Below are 12,475 nucleotides of genomic sequence, written 5' to 3'. Positions count from 1 at the left end.
TTTTTAATCGTCTATGCACCAGTCAGAATGAGTCGATTAAATTAATGTTATGTCGTACATACATTTTCGCAGATACATTTATTGTTTAAGAACTATTAATACTATAAATGTTATACTTTATATGTATTTTATATGGGATTATGGTTATTTTACACTTATTCTGAAAGTATTATTATTATTATTATTTGGTAGGAATTGGAATATATGTGATTGGTGGGAAATATTTGCAGTTTTGTTCACAGTAATTCTGAATAGAAGTAAATCTTTGTGAATCTATTCGTTGCTGTAAACTATTCAAAAGCTGTCGCGAAGGAAATAGGAAATGAATAGGAAACTGAAACAATAGTTACATTCACAAATTTATACATACAATGTATTACCCACAATTACATCATCAAGTATTATATTGTTCATTGTATCATATTGTTTTTCTGATAAAATTTTTCAAAAATTCCTAAAAATCACAACTCTGAACACTAAAATCAACTTTTCACAAAAAAACTGTTTCCCATATTTTTTTTATCAATTTTGATTGAAATGAGGACTGCTAACTTAACTTCATTAACAAACTCATTTTCATCAAATGAACAGATCATACGCTTGTTAGAAGTAAAGTTATACACAAAGATGTACTTACCCACATAAAATAAAAACTGAATAAAAAATTTCTGATTGAACTCCCCAACACAGTTGTTGATCCTGCAAGACAAACAGAGAACACAAATATTATACAAATATTGTTCAAATTCACCATGGACAATGATGGTCTACTTACACATTTACCATGGACAATGATGGTCTACTTACACATTTACCATGGACAATGATGGTCTACTTACACATTTACCATGGACAATGATGGTCTACTTACACATTTACCATGGACAATGATGGTCTACATACAAACTTACCATGTTCAGTGATGGTCTACATACAAACTTACCATGTTCAGTGATGGTTTACATTTAATTTTACCATGTTCAGTGATGGTCTACATACAAACTTACCATGGGCAGTGATGGTCTACATACAACCTTACCATGTTCAGTGATGGTCTACATACAAACTTACCATGGGCAGTGATGGTCCATTTTTCGTATACATCGTCTACATATTCTACAGTGATGTGCTCTAGGAGGTCGGTACGTTTCACATCTTTGACAAACTGTCCAACTTTCCCCTTCCTGTGAAACCAAAAGTAAAATGAACACCATATCCTACATGTAATAACAGACTTGAGTAAACATTACACATTGCTAGAGGGAATACTACTTGTACCTTCTCTCCCAGCAAGAACAAACCCTCATTATAAAGTTTTGTAGATATAATTTTTCCACATTAAAATCTGTATTACAATAAATTCTAATAAAAAGGTAGAATACAACAGAGGGGATGCAGCATCTATTAGAGCGTCTACACATACATGTATGTGAAATTTTTGGTTCTCAGTTGTTCAAAAAGAATGGGTGCAGCTTCTATTAAGAACACAGACTTTAATACAGATTTTACGATACATAAAAAACCCCAAAACTAAGCATGCAGTAGAGTTATATGTGGCAAGTTAAAACATCTTTCTATTGGTTCTGGAGTTATCCGAATAATTATTGAATTTACATCATCATACATGTTGCATATTTTCTGTTATAATTTACATTTATTAGTCTCCATGGTGATAGTATGCAAATCATGTCAACTATTTGTTTATTCAGTTAACCAAGCATGTTACAAACTGACTGACGTTACATGCTACTCTCTGATTGGTTAGCTGAAAGTGTCACATGAGTACTAGTATTAAACTGTGAGGATTTAGGTAAAAAATAAAATACTGTAGAATACTTTATTTTTGTTTGAAATTTATTTTCACTATTTTCGCTGAAGGATGATTTAGTGAAAATAAAATCCAGCGAATATACTTTTTTTTCCTATATTTCACATTAAACTCATCAAAAATCAGTGACAATAAATTCCATACAAAACGTTCAAAATGCCTTTTCAGCGAAAATTAATTCCAGCGAAAATAAAGTATTCCACAGTACATGAATTTCATGAAGAAATGAATATTTTTTCCATGGAAATTTATAAAATTATTTATTTACTCTAGACAACCCTCAAAGAATATGTTTTCATTGGTTATAGAAGTCATGTGTTAATGTCCATTACCCACAAGTCTTTGCAGATTCTCATCTGTCATTGGTTGATTTACTGCCATGCCCCCATAAACAAATGTTGTGATTGGTCTGGTTGTTTCCAGCCATCATTCATAAACAAAAATTGTGATTGGTCTGGTTGTTTCAAGCCATCATAAAACATTCATAAATATTTCACATAACGAAAAAAAAAAAACATTTATGCCTTTATGAAATTCACTGTAAGGATGAGCAGCAAAGATCAATTTTCAGAGATCTGATAAATGTAAGAGTAAGAATAAGCAGTGTTCCTAATAAACAAATCCGGCAACGAGAAATACATGTATCTACATGGAGGAAGTTTGAGTGAAGGTTTCCCAAAATCTTCAGCTATTTCAGTTTCATAATAGTTCTCTGAAATATTCATTATACATGTATGTATATCTACAGAATAAATTACACATGTTACAGGGCACCCAGCTTAAAGCGTTCAAAGCAAATGTTAATTTGTTATTCTTCATAAAATAAGTTTCTATAATTTTTCTCATATTTTTATTATCAATATCGAAATCCAATGTAAAAGTATGTCTATTTGCTTCACAATTAGCAAAGAAATTAACAACAAATAATAAATGAACACGTAACAATGCACCAACATTATAGTAAGAAATATTAACTGAGTGATTTGAGAGATTTCAGTGGCTCTATTGTGCTTTATGATTTAATGGTCAGATTGGTTCAATATGAATTTACAAAACCAATAATTAGACAGATGAGGGTATACCATGTAAAGCAGGTTTTTATTGTCAAAACGCTTTGCAGCCATATTTCAGATTGCAGCCTAGCCTAGTCATGCATATCATTAGTCATTCTTGCCCAGCACTAGCAGCAACCATGCACCCAACACCATGTAGAAATGGGACATTTGGCACACCTACAGAATGTCTACTCGGTCATTTAACCTACAAGGTATTTCAGATTCCTACAAATCGGGAAATAAATACAAACTTTCACAGTAAAACGATTTGTTTGGGCAATATTAATCCAACTGCATTCAAAATTCCGCCAAATTTGTTTTTTTTTGTGTGGAAAAATCCCTTGCATACAAACACCTAATTACACGAAGAACATAGAAAACTTCAGGTTTTTGAAACCAAAATTGTCATCAATTTAGAAGCCAATTCAAACATCCCAGGAAAGTGAAATTAGGTGTTCCTATGCAGGAAATTTATGCCTTTGCCAAATTTTGTTAGCTGCAAACTTAATAATATTCCAACCAATAGCTTGGTTGTAAAAGTTTGTTATTTTTTCTCTGATTTGTGGGAAACTGGAAAACCCATTTATCAACTTGTCTTGTTTCAAGTCATAATTCAAGATGGCTCATAGAATAAATATCTGTAAATTGATTGCTTTTATTTTATTATCACTTGTACGCCAGCTGACTGCGCACTAACAATAGAGCAAATATAGTTGAGTTTCACAAAAGTAGCCTTAACACCAAATCCATGCAGAGAATTATCTCACCGATGTTGCTAGGCAACACAAGGATGAGAATATATTTTATTGAGTTAACAAAAAATATTAAAGTTTATCTCAGTATAGGCTTCAGAGACTATTTTTTTTTAAACAAAAGTCCAAATTTTCCTTAAAAAATAGCAAAATTCTCATTTATCCCTATTTCCTGGATTAGTTACCATGGTATCAAATTTTGAAAAATAGCCACGAGATACATATACTGTTCTGGATATGAAATTGTTTTTTTTTTAAAAAATTGAAATTTAATATGGTGCCTCTCTATTTGTGAAATACATCCAAGTGAAATATATCTCCCATGATGCATTGCACATTTGCCCAGTAATGCAACATTTGAATTCATCTCAGATTTCTTTTTAGTGAAACTGAAGATCATCTTAGTCACGCTAGGGAGAAAACATCACAAAAATAGAAATCTGAAGATCTATAAATTACCATGTGATCTTATAACCTGATTTGTACAGATTAAGTGAAGCTCACATTTTCACAGCAAGTCTCAGAAGTATTGGGACAGTGTTTTTCCAAATTTTGTTGACACATGTTTTTTGATGCTTGGCTTTTTAAAAATTGCTGGCACCAACTTGTGGTTAAGCCCAATTCAGATAAAGCTATATTACACCATGAGCCAACAATTGCTTTCAGTTTCACATTTTATTGAATCGTTGATCCAACCTATTTACCGGTATTAACAATGAAAGTGAGTTTGAAAATAGCTACTGTAATGTCAATAGAAATGTACACAACAATGTACACGCTCCATTTTGAATATACCCTTTCTGATTCATCCATCTTAAAAACAATCCTTGAAAAAGTGACCCTCAGGCAAGATTGTGAGCCAGCTGGCACTGTCAAGTCTAGGATAAGCTAACTGTTTATATACAAGTTCCAAATTGTTGGGCGATTTGTGAGAATTGAAAAGTTTTGCCAAAGCTGACCATCCATGGCCATCCCTACAAACCTGTGCATGGTCATGTTAGGAAATGCTGCATTTGACCTCAGTTGAATTGAATGATTTGATTGGTGTGCTCAGGAGCTAGCTCTGTCACTCAGCGTTCCTGTGAAAATAACCTGCGTCAACTTCAAATTTAAATAAATAGATCTGCTTTATACGCTATACATCATAGCCTAATTTACAAAAACATTTGACTTTTTGTTCTCTTTACCAATGAAATTGAGGCACCAGAGCACACACATTGCATTTCATTTCATAACCAATGAATACAGGTTTATAATGTGAATTCTACCAAGATATGTAATGGTGAGGCAATAGTTGAGTAAATGAATCATGTCAGATTTTTGTGAGTGTGTTTGCCAATTTGTTGTCACAATACTTGTAGAACTTGCTGTAATGTCATATTATGGGATGGGGAAACTGCATGCATTTAATTTTCACCGATTTACATATTTATTGACGTTTTCAGATAAATCTTCTTCCGTACCTCATCGCTACTGTGATCATGATGCTATTTAAATTCAAACATGAAGCAAAAAAACAAAACAAAGAAGCAAAAAAAAAATAAACAGAATGAAATAACAACTTCGTAATATACGACATACGTGTAGCATTGCCATGGCAAAGATGAGTGCAAAAAAGGTCACTCAGAATATTGTATTGATTTTATCTGTAATCATTCAAACCGCTGTTTATCAGTAAAAATGACTGACAGGCTTTCAATAATCTATACCATATCTAGATTACAGTGACACTAAATTGTTGTGTACCAGTATGTATACAGTATTTGTTCTATTCTCGGAGAGCAGAGCTACATCACAGAATGCTCAACGTTGCTAAGACGTGCACCACTGTACCATGTATTTCTATGGGCTCTGCATGAGCTACTATGGATTATCGATAAAAAACAGTGAAAACAGCACAATTCATCAGACGATCCTGAACAACCAAATTAATTATATTTTGCACATGTAGTAGTAATCTTGTTAAACTGTCCAGGAGAGTCACAACAACTAACTTTGAGAGTTTTGGCTGTTTTTTCACCAGCTGGGGATGTCAGGCACAAGCCAGATTGTATTATATTGTTTGCTAGATCATCTACATCTACAAGTGCATGTGATTTTAATACTAATAGTGCAGAAACTAATAGGATATATGGAAACAAATATAAAATATTGTAGTTCTCGAATCAAATTTAATTACATGCATTGATACATTTTGACATGGCAATAGTGAGGTTACCATTTTTTATGTGAATAATGGTGACTTTATGAAATGTTTGTTACCAGGGAAACAAGGACAGGCAAATGCAATCACCTGTCCCAGGGTAATTTATGCATCAACATTCCCCAAGGTAATCCTTATCTTTAGCATGCGCTAAGGCTACCAAGCTAATTTAAAATTAATAAGTGTCAATGTTTTACCAATGTTTATCATCATCAATTGGCCCTACCACACGATATACAAAGTCAGAGTATTCAATATTCAAACTTAGTACATGCTTTGAGACACATGTACAGTATTTGAGAAAACAGCATTGCCAAGAATGACGTACATGTATAACTAAGAGACACATTTTACCCCTTAAATCTCCAACTAATTCACTAGATGACATGAACCTTATTCCCAACAAGAATTAAAATTGTCCCACAATGCATGTACAGATGCATGATGGGATGACGTTACATGTACCTCATGTTCATCCTTGGTAGATTGTTGGCAATGGGGATAGAGTAAGAGTCGATGATATGGAAAGGCAAGAGACTGAACAAGAATATAAGAATGTTGAAATACAGTTAATCATTTTATGCAGATTTATACACAAACTGATGAATGAACTGAACATGTGAAATGTTTGGATAGTGTGTACATAGTAATTTCGTTTGTGGAGATGCGATATTTATAATTAAACTGCACTTTCTAAATTCCAATTTTCTTCCTACCATTGTTGTATCAACTATTAAATAAACATAACATGGAGAATATGTGAGATAGTGGTACCTAAACAACAAGTAAGTTAGTTTTTGGAACATTAAAAATTCATTTTTTTAGCCGTCGAGATATATTATTTGCTGTTCCCTAAATGGGATTCATTATTTGTTTTAAATTGACAATAAGGAAAATACAGCTCATGACACTTTAAGAAGTTTTCTGTGATGAACATGTCTGATATTCTCAGTTTATTTTCAGTACATTGCCATAGTTACAGCCTGATCAACTGTGCTTTTGTTTTGACATACAAAATGACTGTAGACGATAAAATACAAGAAAATACAGACATTTAACCTTTGACCTTTGTGTGCCAAAGACAACTTTTGTCCCCTTTTCACAAATTTTAAATCCACATCATTTTTTTTTTTTCAGAATTTTGGTCAAGACTTGTAGGCAATAGAAACACATAAAAAATGGCAAAATGCTATACCAAACGTTTGTCGGAAAAAAGGTATGCCGTTCAAAAGGTTAAACGACAAACAGAATATTGGAATATTGAATTGTTCAAACAAAATTTTTAGCTAAGGTTATAAATTTATCATATGTGACATAAAACCATACAATTATTTTCAAATATTACAACCCCCTGATTGGAAAAACCTGTTTTTTTTTTTTATTTTGAATTTGTGATGCGTCATCTCTTAAAATGACAAAATATAAGCTCTTTTTGTGACTACCGGTAATAACATTTATTTTGTAATAATTGTTTGATATCAAAAATCTGAACGTTTTCCCAATACAAAATGTATTACACATTATCTATTTCTGTCTTGAAGGTGAATATTGGAAATTAATTTTCCCAACCTCATTTTCAGACACGTAAGATTCATTTCGCTAAAGGAAATGGCTATTGTATTGAAGTGAGAGGGTGTCACCTGCGCACGTGCGGGAATTGAGTCCCAATCGATGATAACAACACATGCTAAGAACACAAATGCTCATGGGTAGACGCTTGTTTGTAAATAATGACACGCTATGGCCGCCTGACGCATGCTTAGGTGACGACTTTCTCGCTTTAAGTGTGAATCGGTAGAATTAGCAGAGTATTGTCCGCCTCACCAGAGATCATTGCAGAGATTCTATTGTTTATAAGAATAGTCAATTTCCCCCAGAACTCTCTCAGACCTCTGAAAGAATACTGCAAAACATCAACTTCAAGCGTATTTGTTTTTTTATAAATTTATTGACATATATGTCTCGAATGATTTTTTCAGAATGAATAAAGTTTTTTCTGTTTTGGTTAATGCTTTCGTTATTATTTTTGCATGACATACATTTGGCAACTGATGGCTTCTGATCAACTATATATAAGCCGATTCAGATAAAAATAAACTATAAATAAATTATCCTGAATTTTTGTTGATCCTTCATCAAAAGGGTGTACAACGTAGTGATAACGCCAAAACCATTAATTTTTAATTTCATAATTTCTAAAAAAACCTCCAGGTCTGAAGTAGAGACAATGGGCATAAAAAATGAAATAAAAATACCGGATTTAACAATCTAGCAAGAAATATATTTACTGCTCAGATATGAAATCACAAGTGAGAAAATTCGTCTCAAAATGCCATTAGAGGATTACTCTTTAATTTGTATATTTCAAATGAACAATCCACAAAAAGAAAATCTACACTGGCAGTTTTTTACAGAATAATTCCAAAGTGTTTTACCTCGTATGTAAAACTTACCAGAGTGCAGTCAAATAGTGGACAGTCATGATCATAGAGTTCTCATATTATCAAATTACAAAATGTTTGCAATTTCTCACACTTATTTCAAAGAATGTACCTATGAATGCAAGATTACCATGGCAATGAAGGAGACAGATGATTATTACTAACGGGCTAGGGGGCCTCGAAGAGAAAGCATGTTATTTATGTTTCAACTTTTTTTTTCGGTTTACTGGCACCAAAAACTATAGAGAAGATAGTCTTTGCTGACACCCACCTCTACTTCAACATATTTAATATTCAAATGCTAACAGTATTTATACGGTATTCAAAATGCTCACCTTATCAAAGATCTTTTTAGGTGTCTGGCCAGCACGGACATCAGAGAAGTCGATTGCTGTTGATGGCAGTGGAACTATTCCTACCAAGTATAATTAACATAATTATTAGCATGTATACATGTACAATGATGTTACCATTTGCAACAATGTCAACGCTCAGATATGATTGGTTAAAAAGGACAGACATGCAATACATAAACCAGAGTTATCAAAATCATATATATATATAGTGCTTTTGATCAATAAATGATAAATAGAGTCAGGGTTCTGCCCAGCCTGATTGGTCGTTAATTAATATTCATGTGCTCATTAATATTCATGAGCTAATTAATATTCATTTCATTCTACTTTAATTAATTTAAATATTATTTTAAATATTTCAATGTATAATTAATCTGCTTTGCTGAAAAGGGAATATAGATACACTTTGCAATCACGTCTAAAATACATGTTTTGAGACATTGACCTCTGACCTGGCAGCCATTTTTTTTTTCAAAGCATTTCATCCGTTTGTTAGGGCAAGAGTTGAAACAAGAATTTAATGTGTTTTCTTTTCTAATGTAATGCTGGTAAATCACATTAATAGTGGGAAATAAGTATTCCTCGTATCGCTGACTGAATATAGCTTATGATTTCAATTTTATGAAGACTTTTATTAAGTCATGAAGCCAAAAACATCAACGAAGCTTACTACACTCGAGTGCAAGAGTAGATTAAACGAACGACATGTGCAATGTCAGCGACATGTGCAATTTTTTGTTCAACTCAACAAATCCTACAAAGAATTAAACTGCATTGGTAAACCTTCCTTCTGTTTACTTATTAATCACTGTCTTCCCTCTGGCGTTTGAGCTGTCACACATAAGAAGCATGTTTTGCAATACAACAGTAATATTTGTTATTTAAGTTATGAATGTATGGCAGCAAAATGAACGCATTGGCATTTACGTCCAGAGAGCATATTTGATTGGACCACGTGTGTTATAGAAAGTGTTGTTAGAACGGCTAGCATGACCCTCACTTTAGATTGATGGATTATACTAGTTCATAATGTTCCTCATATTCATCACCTACACAAACAATGATAGCAGGTGATAACCTCATTTATTTATTTACTTTACTCATATGTTTATTATCTTTCTCATAATTACTTATTGAAAAATTAAACACGACCACCATACTAACTTGTCAAGTGCATTTTGCAATTGGTAAGTGTGTACAATCCATATGTAGATCTAAATCTAGGGCAAATATAACATTCTTACCTGGGTCTGAGAAGACAGCTCTTGCATGGGACATTAAAATCAAAAATACCAAGACATTAAATAAAACGGCATTAAATCCTCCCCATAAACTGCAAGTAAAAAAAAAAATTTGATCAAATGTGATAAGAATAGGTAATTTTTCTTTTACTCTGAGATCTCACGTAATGCGTAAAAGGTGCGAATCGAAAGTCTACTGAAAAAACTATTTGATTTTGAACTTTTTATAGCTTATTGTCAAAACACAAATTTTTAGAATGCGATATGGCATTGAAATATCCTTGCTTCATCAAAATTATCTATCACCATATTTTAAATGTGTATAGTGCATTATTATTACATCTGTCATCGTAACGCCACAAGTTACAGCGAAGTGAGAAATTTTGTGGTATTTTACGGGGTATTTTTATTCTACCATATAAGGGAATGCGAATTCCAAATATGGAATGATTACGAGCGTGACGTCCTCTAATAATAAAAACAAACATGGCTGCCACCAGTATGATGTATCCTTGGAAGGAAAAGATGTATATTAAGGTTATTATTACGAGAATTACCTCAAAGTATGCACTCAGACAGTACACCGTCGCATTTACCTCCGCTGTGCGTGGGTGGATACTCTCGCTGTACTGTCTTCGTGCATACTTTGAGGTACATCCTCGTAATAACTTCATACATGTATTATTAAGTGTGGAAATACACCAAAATAGTTTTGTGTTTGTCAAATCCCATGCTACATGTATGTTCTGATGCCATTACTATAAAGGGGTTAATAATTCACTGGGTTTTAATTTTGCTTATTTCGCTGACAGGAAATTGCGCTAAATTAAAACCCAGTGAATACGTAAAATTGAGCATAGCACACATTATCTAAATGATAATACCGTAAATTTAAAACCCACCAACTATGCCTGAAATGGTAAATCAGCAAAATTTAAACCCAGTGAAAATTAGTCATTTTACAGTATAACCTTGTTTGTCCTGTTTTTACCTTTAATATCATGCGAGTGAATGGAAAACTTTCTACTGTGAATAAGTTATTACACAGTGACTTAAAATTGTAACAATAAAGTATTCCTTAGCGTCCATGTAGCGACCACCGCCGACCAGCATGGCGAGATGATCCCTGGTAGGTATAATAAAATAATAATAAGGAATTCTCTCATTCAACATTACATAGTAATCTCAAAGAAATAACTTACTTTCAAGCTGGCCGGTTTTGCTCTTTTCATAAAATGTATTATTATAATATAACTTTTTAATAATACATGTATAATACATGTACATACCAATATTCAATAAGATTACTCTATTGCTCTATTACAAAATTTAGATATGTAGCAGTATTTAAGCATGACAAACCAACCTAAAACAGCTTAAAACCAGTTTTAAACCAGCTTGAAAACAGCTTAAAACGAACTTTAAACCAGCTTAAAAACAGCTTAAAACCAGTTTTACACCAGCTTAAAAAAAGCTTAAAACCACCTTAAAAACAGCTTAAAACCAATTTTAAATCACCTTAAAAAGAGCTTAAAACCAGTTTTACACCAGCTTAAAAAGAGCTTAAAACCAGCTTTAAAACAGCTTGAAAAAAGCTTAAAACCATTTTTAAACCAGCTTGAAAAGAGCTTAAAACCATTTTTAAACCAGCTTGAAAAGAGCTTAAAACCACCGAGATGTTAAGTTACGCTTGGGGCAAACAGCATTTGCTTTCATTCAAAGTGCATTCAAACTCATTTCAATTATCATACATGTACCACAACAACAAAAGTAAATCCATTCCAGATTATTAACATTTGAACACTTTGTTTCCATCAAAAGCAACAACAATATAGAGTGTGACGAAAATAGAATTCATCACTGAACAAAAAAAAAGTCGCACAGACATGAATATCGTAAATTAATTTTGGGCTGTTATTTTTCACTAAATTATGACTAATTGTACAAGCAGGAAAGAAATATTTACAGTTTTATCATTCAAATATGGCAAAAAATGTACTCAGTATGCATAATACGACACACAAATAATTTGTATCCAAGAGAATTAAGAAACAAATATTACATGTTGCAAAAACTTGACATACACATGTACATTGATGAAGGTATGGATCACGTTTATTAAAATTACATTTGCAATTAACCACATCACACATCAAACCAGCGTCAATTTCAACAAAACACAACATGTAACTACACGTATGTGGCAAAAAAAAAATAATACTAAAAAAAGCATATACCGGTAAATCATAATATTCTCTCAGTAAATGTGGAAATAATACATCAAATGACTTCAATGAACACGAGGTGCCATTTAGTTTCAAGAAGAATCATTCTTGGGTTCATAGTCACCACATATAAAAATATCATGATTGACCTGAAGTCTGATTGGATACTGTAAAATGACTAATTTTCACTGGGTGAAAAATTCGTTGATTAACCATTTCAGACATATTCAGTGGGTTTTAAATTCATGGTTTTATCATTTACTGAATGCCTTCTATGCTAAGTTTTACATATTCACTGGGTTTTAATTTAGCACATTTCCCAGTCAGCGACATAAGCAAAATTAAAACCCAGTGAATAATTAATCCGTTTACAG

The 12,475-nt window shown here is 32.5% G+C and overlaps 1 protein-coding gene across 2 annotated transcripts in view; it reads right to left on the bottom strand.

Moving 5' to 3' along the window:
• The window catches only part of LOC100378793 (palmitoyltransferase ZDHHC3-like), a 37,141-nt gene that overhangs the window by 17,648 nt on the left and 7,018 nt on the right, over positions 1-12,475 (bottom strand). Inside the window, exons 2-7 of one of the 2 annotated variants that reach the window (XM_085499338.1) lie at positions 9,880-9,968; positions 8,615-8,694; positions 6,304-6,375; positions 5,099-5,122; positions 1,072-1,184; positions 638-699 (exon numbers count right to left, since the gene is read on the bottom strand). In XM_085499338.1, the coding sequence (XP_085355464.1) occupies positions 638-699; positions 1,072-1,184; positions 5,099-5,122; positions 6,304-6,375; positions 8,615-8,694; positions 9,880-9,968 (440 nt within the window). The remainder of the gene's footprint in view (positions 1-637; positions 700-1,071; positions 1,185-5,098; positions 5,123-6,303; positions 6,376-8,614; positions 8,695-9,879; positions 9,969-12,475) is intronic. The other variant, XM_078006376.2, reaches the window with a different exon arrangement.

This window comes from Saccoglossus kowalevskii, chromosome 5, assembly GCF_978046115.1.
Source record: "Saccoglossus kowalevskii chromosome 5, keSacKowa6.1, whole genome shotgun sequence".
Taxonomy (NCBI): domain Eukaryota; kingdom Metazoa; phylum Hemichordata; class Enteropneusta; family Harrimaniidae; genus Saccoglossus; species Saccoglossus kowalevskii.
The sequence above is the reverse complement of the archived record's forward strand: the minus strand, read 5'-3'. Positions and strand labels throughout refer to the sequence as shown.